Consider the following 8,811-nt stretch of genomic DNA (forward strand, 5'->3'; position numbering starts at 1 on the left):
CTGCGTGTAAACGATTTTATTCTAGCCCTTGGGCTGCATATTTTTTATTTATTTTTTATATACTTAATTGTAACCTGCCATTCAATTATTATTGAATAATAGGTAATTGGAATGCGTTTATTTTTCAGCACAATGTAACTTTCGTGGTAGGTACCTACTCGTATTTGGTTTTTGGAAGGTTTTGCTTGTAAAAATATATCTCACGCTACATTATAAGTGAGTAACATAGGATGTATTTTATCTCCGTATGCCAACCCACATTGGTCGGTGGGCCAGCGTGGTGGACGATTGGCCGAACTCCTCTCATTTGAGATTGATATTTTGAGACTCGAGCTCAGCAGTGAGCTGAATATGGGTTGATAATGATGATGATGATGATGTCAGTTCCTTTTCAGCCGATCGACGTCCACAGGCTGGACATAGGCCTCTTGTATGGACCTCCAAGCACAACGGTCTCGAGCCGCCAGCATGATGTCCGTTAGTCCGATAGATAATTATAATAGATATATAGTCTCATAGATATAACAAAATATAGATAACTAAATTATTTTTGTAGTCTTGCTTGCCTTAAAAATGTATTTCCCCGGAAAACTGCCAACAGAATCGTTCCGCAGACAACAACCCAGTCTCCCGGCGAGATTGTATCCACTTAATTACTGTAATTAGATGAATTATTCAATTATCCGGAAAATTTTATCTCTTTAAGCTCAATTACCCAACTTTGCCTGGCTCTTGTCAATAGATAAGAGAACTTAGGTGATAATATTGTTTGCATTTATAACTTAACTTTCTTGGACTTTGCAAATATTAACTGCTTAATTTTGTCATCATTATCAACTTCTAACGGCCCAAAGTACAACTGTCATAAAGGATTGGATTTTCATCCTACTTCGAACAAGTTAGCTCCCTTCCATCTTAGAGTGCATCATCACTTACCATCAGATGAGATTGTAGTCATGGGCTAACTTGTAAATAATAATAAAAAAAAAGTTACACGATACCTTTGTCCAGCAATAGACGTCCATCAGCAGATGATGATGAAATAAACAAAAATTATCAACTTATATAATTATATGATGGGGTCCTATGGTGCTGGAATGGCGACCCCGCACCGAAAGCACAGTGTTGGGCGACCCCTCACTAGGTGGACCGAGGACATCAAACAGGTTGCAGGAAGCCGCTGGATGGATGGTCCATCGGCTGTTAATAATGATGATGAATGAACTATAGCGATTTCAACACTTAACTAAAAATATTGAAATAAAAATGGCGTCTTTATGGTATCGCGTTTTTACATAAAAATAGTTGTTAGCCGTTTAGCGTAATAACTGCTTCACGGTGATAAATCACAGAATGATAAATTGATAACCGTAAAATTGATAATTTGATAACTGTGTAATTTACCACCTCGGTGTTCACGGTTTTCATTGTTATTTCGTAACATTAAGTGATATAAAAAATTTTGTATGAATAATGAATATTCGTGAATTGACAACAATGCATCATCATTAAAAGCCTTTTCAAAACGCCCACAGGACCAGGACTCCTTTACAGGAGAGGATTTATTATGGAGCTTAGACTCGCTATGCTGCTTCAATGCGGACTGGTGGGCTTAGTGATAGTATTTGACTATTTAACGTATTTGACGTTCATCTGATATTCCGTTCATCTGATATTGATCGTTAAATAGTCAAATAGTTTTTTTTTTATTATTTACAAGTTAGCCCTTGATAACAATCTCACCTGATAGTAAGTGATGATGCAATCTAAGATGGAGGCGGACTAATTCGTTAGGAGGAGCATAAAAATTCACACTCCTTTCGATTTCTACATGACATTGTGGTAACAAGCCACGGCCGAAGCCTCCCACCAACCAGACCTGAACCAATTAAGAAAACCTCAATCGGCCCAACCGGGGATCGAACCCAGGACCTCCGTCTTGTTAATCCACCGCGCATACCATTGCGCCACGGAGGATCTAACGATCAATATCAGGTGAATGGGACACCACCTACACTCCGGGGTTAAAATATAGCCTATAGCACTCGGGGTTAGTGTAGCTTCCTAACAGTGAATTTTTCAAATCGGTTCGGTAGTTTCAGAGCCTATTCAATGCAAACAAACATACTATCATATCTTTCCTGTATACAACATTAGTATAGATAAGTTTGTATTTCATTGTTCGATTCAAGGACTTATGAATTTAGATTATACTCTTATGAGCAATGGCATCTACCTTTATGGTAGAACTGTTATTAACATACTAACAGTCCCGGTCAAGCTTTGCTTTGACAGTTACGCAACCAACCAATTATCGGCGACAAACAAAGTTTTTACTCGCTTATATAATAAGAAGTTTAATGTAACAGACAACCCTGTAACATTTTTATATACAGCTTTACTTAAAACATAAATAAATCTGCTTTTAAAAACTCGAAACTTCAAACCTCTCAAAGGCGTTTTACACGAAATACTACACAGAAATATTCTTGATACTTGAAAACTGTTTCTTTCAAAGACCGTAGAGGTCAACTTTGACTGGTCTTTCGGAGCTATTAACTCGAATTTTTCCAGTTAAAATTAAGCTAGACCAACTAAAAGTTATGGCGTGTTCGCGCATGGGTAGCCATGGCGCATCCCGCAAAAAAGTGGGCAAAAAGGCCCCCTTCCATTTTTTTGTTTGGCTCACTTTTGCAAAGTGTACCTACCTGTATGAAACGCGAAGTTTCGTCAGAAATGCTTACAATTTCGTGGTTTAAAGTTCGGCTTAGCTTAGATGTGCAAATTCAAACTTTGCCTCTTTATGTATTTTAACTCAGTATCATGTCAAAATTAAACCAATATTTCTTTAAACCCCGACAAAAAGGTAATGCCAGGCATCGCAGAGGTCTGCATCCATACGTAGTTGATGTCCCCTGGACGCGTACGAGCACTGCGAAATTATGGAATGCCCTTCCAGCTTCCGTTTTGCCCACCACCTACAATAAAGGTATCTTCAAGTCAAGAGTGAATAGGCAACTTCTAGGCAAGCGCGTTCCACTATCAAGCATGATTGCTGCCAAGCGCTATATGTAAAAAAAAATCCTTTCAAAACATAAATGTGAAAATAGGTGCCTATCACAAATGTGTGTATTTATCGATTATGTCAACAAAATAAATGATATCTAAGTAAATAATCAGAATTAGTGTGCGATTGATCATAGCAAAGCTTGGTAGCAACGACCATACATTTTTCTAGTTTTCGAAGCGTTAGAAAGAGAATCGACGTGCAACTTGGCTAGGGGGCAGGACCTGTAGGACGTTAATTCTCTTTCTACAATCCCTAACGCTTCGAAAACTTACAAGATGTATGGGAATGACATTCACTATCGACATGTCACGTGATCAAGTTGTCGATCGATTCAGTCATTCTTGTAACGGACGAAACAAAAACACAGAAATACGGCGAAAATGAGCTCTTCGGGACGTATCTCGTTGCAAGGGATGTTGACAGTTGGGTAATTCTTAACGAACTGGGTATATTCAAATATCTGTCAAAACTGACAGCCCTTGGACGTTATACGTTCCGTTGTTTGCTCGGCCCATTTATTTTATTAAATACATACAATAAGGTCGGGATTTTCTTTATAAATATAATAATAATTTGCGTCGCTAACATACCCCACCCTAGTGCTGGACACAGCACTCCAATCCTGTTGGATAACTAGCGACGCACCATCGTTCCCTTTTATTTATTCGTACGAGTGGGTAAGTAGGTACACAATCAGCTGACATCGACTTATAGATCCACCGCCTGCGCGCGGCCGCCGTCGGTCAGCGTGATTCACGCACCAGAGTGCAACAAAACATATTTTTTCCCTGTTCAAACATTCACAAAATGCTCCTTCGCTCGCTTCTACACATTTGATTGTGCTACTAAGTGCGCGCGGTGCATCTCTCGTCCCCTTCACTTTCAGTGACGATCTGTAGTTCGGCAAACAGTCGTGGTAGGTCGCGCAGTGTTTTTCAAACGATTTTCTACGTTGCGTCCTCTTGTCATAACGTTCATTATAATCGGCGCTTACGCATATATTTGTTTCTTTCACACGTAGCTCGTCCCGTGCGCTGATTGAAGTTATATCTATCGCTGCAGTTAACATTCTATTTTGCGATAAACACCATGCTTTTGCTACTTTCGACTTCATAACAATTAGTTTTTGGGAATAATAATCAACATCATTGTTTGAATACATACTCATAGTGTTCGTGATGGCTTGTGGTGTGTGTACTCGCGGTTTCGGTATGATTGTGACTTTTTCTCTCCGATATTTTCCATTCAAAGCAAAGTGTTTCTCTGCGTGGTTACCTTTGTTTTGAGTAGACACGGTCGGACATAATATTATTGTGTCGTATACCGGCTTGCAAGTTACCGTCGAAAGTAGCACTGACTTCATGACTGGTGTAATGTTAATGCATTTTAGCGAGCTGTCTTCATAATTGTGAACGTATGAAGCGTAAGTATTAAATTTTACAGTGACAGGTACAATTTTTTGGCTATATTTACCGATGAATAGTGACTGCCACTTCGTGTAATTATTAATATGACCTGTTTGTGTAGGTAGACTCTTCGGTGTCTTTAAAATTGACTTTTCAGGTTCCGATGAATTGCCAACGATTGATCGACCCTTTGCACCATAAACCAACGGAGCTGCACCTTCAGTGCCACCGCATCCAACGGCGGGCGTGCACAGCTCGTGTTGATCGTGCGCGGACCGTTCATGTTGATCGCGCGTTGACCTCACCTTCTCCTTCAACTTTGATGGACTGTATTTTACCTTCAGTGCCGCAATGTTAGCTTGAAGCCTTTTTTCTATAAGCTCCTTATCTATGCGGGCTTTTGCTTCAGCCGCAGCTGCCTCCAGTTCCAACCGTCTCCTTGTTAGACTCACTGCCTTCGATGATCGTGGTCTCTTTGATAATAGTGCAGTAGTTGAACCGTATGTGGTCGCCTGACGACCGGTACTGATACTTTTATCCCGTGCCTTATGCGCGGCGTCATCTTCACCTACCTCTTGGTTCCGTGTCTGCTTAAGCCGTTGCGTAACCAATAGCTGGCTTAAGCTAGCGCTTCGTACCTCCATAAATTTTGTGTCGCAGATTCTCGTACATAAGGATCTGGCTCGAAGACCACTTTGTGAAGGCCAGGCTCAATAAAAACACAGCTTTTGGTAAAATCGGCTTATTTCTTTGGATACGTGTGTGGTGACCGTTGCTCGGGTGAAGTAAGAGTCCGGCTCGAAGGACCACTTTGTAACGGACGAAACAAAAACACAGAAATACGGCGAAAATGAGCTCTTCGGGACGTATCTCGTTGCAAGGGATGTTGACAGTTGGGTAATTCTTAACGAACTGGGTATATTCAAATATCTGTCAAAACTGACAGCCCTTGGACGTTATACGTTCCGTTGTTTGCTCGGCCCATTTATTTTATTAAATACATACAATAAGGTCGGGATTTTCTTTATAAATATAATAATAATTTGCGTCGCTAACAATTCTCATAGAGCTTGTTACTCTTCGAAGCGTCAGCGTTTGTAGATAGAGAATAGACGTGCCACATGGCTACAAGCTCAGTAGTACCGGCGCGGTTTGCGGCTAGTTGGCCAGAGCGTTCAAGTGCGCTATGTTCATATAGTTTCTTCAGTTAACGAGGTCATTATCGCCACTGGTCGTGGTCGTGGTCGTGGTCGTGGTCGCTTGGTGTGCGAGTACCTTTATACTGCATTGTCATTTAACATCAAATGAGATAGCAATCAAACGTTAATTTATTTTTAAAAACATAATAAGTTATAGACAAGTGAAAAAACGAGTTAAAATAAGTAGGTAGTTAAAAACCGAGGCTAAGTGAAGCTTCCAGTCTCCTAGGTATTAAACTTTCCATTGAGTGTTTGCAATTTAAGTTCTTTCACTCTTTATTTCGTTTAACTGAATTTCAAATTACTCGCATTACTTTCGGTCGGGTTGCTCCGTTCCATTGAAACTATTTAAAAATGGATGACGAGAATTTTTTTTTGATGAATGTTTTAGTTTACAAATTGATTACTTTTTCACAAACTCCTATTATAGGTTTTGTTTATTTATTGCTATGCAATAAATAAACAAAACCTAACCTATGCTCTCATCTTTGAATAAAAGTTCTGTACGTTTTTCTAGGAATCTCGTGCATTTGACAATGTTTTGTGTATTTGACTATATTTACTGTACATGTCCCCAGTGATAACATATTTTTAGTAAAATTTCGTCATGACTATCGAGTAATGGCCTGCAAGCGTACCAAACATGTTTTACTATATTTTTGACTATAGATTTTGTTTCTCAATTGTTAAAAGGAAGCATTTAGTGACACAAAAATCTATATTTAGGCTACAAAACTTAGCAGACGCCCTATGATTACGCCCGCGTAGTTCCCGTTCCAGTGGGAATACGGATATAGCCTATGTTACTCGCTGATAATACAGCTTTCCATTGATGAAAGAATTTCTAATATCTGTGGAGAAATTTTGATTTACATCGTAACAAACAAAAAAAGAAATCTTACCTCTAACACATTAGTTATAAGCTTGGCAAGCTTGGGGGGGGGGGGGGACACTGTGAAGTCGTGCGCGCGGGGCACATGGAAGGACTGCACGGGTATGAAGTCGTGCGCGCGGGGCTTCGCTACCCCGACCATTTGCCAAGCTATAGTTTTAAAGAATTGATGAGTAAATTTCTAACATACATGTTCTGTCCCCAGGCTACTCGTCAGTGATCCCCGGCTATGCGCGCTACACCATGTTCGGAGACCGTCGGCATGGGGTCTACAACCTGCGCATCGTCAACGTCACACTGGAGGACGAGGCCGAGTACCAGTGCCAAGTCGGCCCCGCACCCAAGCACAAGGTCATCCGTGCGAACGCCTCGCTCTCTGTTATATGTGAGTAAACCTTTATATTTTAATGGCTAGGAAATTAAGTTATCTATAGAAACAACTTCATATTTTCTACTGATTAGTCAATTAAGTTTTTATATGTAGGAACACCTTTAGTGGATCTTTATATTCTACTAACTTTGCAATCATTAAAGTTCACTGATTTATGAGTATTTACCTGATTACTATTGATCATGATATTCGTAATCTGTTAAAATATATACAGCGCTGATAAGTTCCTAAACCATTGTGTTATCTATTCTATAACGTAATTAGTACCTATTAGTTCATACCTGTTGGTCTTAGATACTGAATATAAGACGAATTTCAGTGACCTGTCTGAACTGTACTAGATTAAAAGTTTTTTATATGCAATTAAATATATTAAGTAAACTAATTGCAAATGGGGATAGTATAAAGAAGCCTTATAATAGGATTCTTGTATTGAATACAGAGCGTGTTTGTATATTTAAACCTAACAACTTAAATCACAAAAATCGATACCCTATAAAATAAACACAAGGCTTATAAAACACTTAAATCGTTCACGAATCGTATAAAAACAAACGCAAAATGAAAAATCTTCAATAAGCATTACCTAAGCGCAAAATCTTGTACTGTAGTCGGGTAAGGGTGCGAAGGGGCGGTTTTATATGAAAGCTTAACCCCGAGATGAATCGAGCGCGCCCTGATATGTCTAGGATCTCGGTTTATGGGGGTTGAAGGGTTGTCTTGATAGGTTTCCGAGGGTTGACTCTTACTATCGATAAGTGGATGTGACATTGATTTTGGTAGTTAGAAAACTATCTGATTGTATGCTAATCTAGAAAACTACCTCCGAACACACTTTCACACTGTTTTCTGAACTAGAATAGGATAAATTGGAAAAAATATGCTAATATAAATTAATTAATATTAAAATTTATTGATTATAATAAATTAATTAAAAAATGTTCCACAGTTCTGGAATAATTTAGAAAAGTCTTAATTTAATCTACGAGTAAGTTACTTAGAAATTCATACAAAATTCACTTTATCCCACTAGGGTAATAAAAAGTGATGTTATCGATAAAATCGATTAATTTAATATACTGGCTGGCCCGGAAAACGTTGTTTGGCCTAAAAATATTTGAATGAAGCTTTACCTTTTGGATTTTGAAAAATAGATCTATACGGCGATTCTTAGAGTTACCCGATATGCACACACAATTCCATAAAAATCGGCCCAGTCGTTTTTGAGGAGTTTGGTAACAAACACCGTGTCAAGAAAATTATATTTAATAGATTTTCACACAAAATGTCAACAAGCAAGGTGTTTAAAATAGGTGTTTTGTTCTGGCTGACCTTTTTGTGGCCGTTTGAACCAAGCTTTATTTTATTTAATATGTAAAATGTAAAACCATGTGACAGTGTTTGCGAAAAAAGCGTAAAACAACTTTAAACGTGTCCTATTCAATATATAGTGTTTTAAAAACGCCTGATAGTGAAAATAACAGCGGCACAGAATTTGTCGGTTTTAATTTTTCATGTTAATTGATTAACCTGAAATGTTTCATTAATTTTTTTTCATAAATTATTAGTCTATTTGAAAGGCCGGATCCATATCCTTTATATCCACAATGTAAATAGGGCCAGGTTAACCTCCTAGGCGAAGGGTTATGGAGCTTAGATCCACCAAACCACCCCAGGGCGGGTTGACTTAATAAACATTGCATAAGACATTTCGTGTAACAAATAAAAGTAGATCTGCAGATAAATTTAGAATCAACGTACCTACAATTATTTTTTTAATTCATTAGAATTATGCTAATTAAACCTAGATACATTAAAAATATTCAAATATCTGTATCATTAAGTAATATTTT

General features: G+C 38.4%; 1 protein-coding gene across 2 annotated transcripts in view; it reads left to right on the top strand.

Annotated features, from left to right (window-relative positions):
• LOC112046067 (nephrin) overlaps positions 1–8,811 on the top strand; it is a 301,409-nt gene that overhangs the window by 38,604 nt on the left and 253,994 nt on the right. For both annotated transcript variants that reach the window (XM_052886726.1, XM_052886727.1), the window contains exon 4: positions 6,773–6,952. In XM_052886726.1, the coding sequence (XP_052742686.1) occupies positions 6,773–6,952 (180 nt within the window). The remainder of the gene's footprint in view (positions 1–6,772; positions 6,953–8,811) is intronic.

This window comes from Bicyclus anynana, chromosome 18 (assembly GCF_947172395.1).
Source record: "Bicyclus anynana chromosome 18, ilBicAnyn1.1, whole genome shotgun sequence".
NCBI lineage: Eukaryota > Metazoa > Arthropoda > Insecta > Lepidoptera > Nymphalidae > Bicyclus > Bicyclus anynana.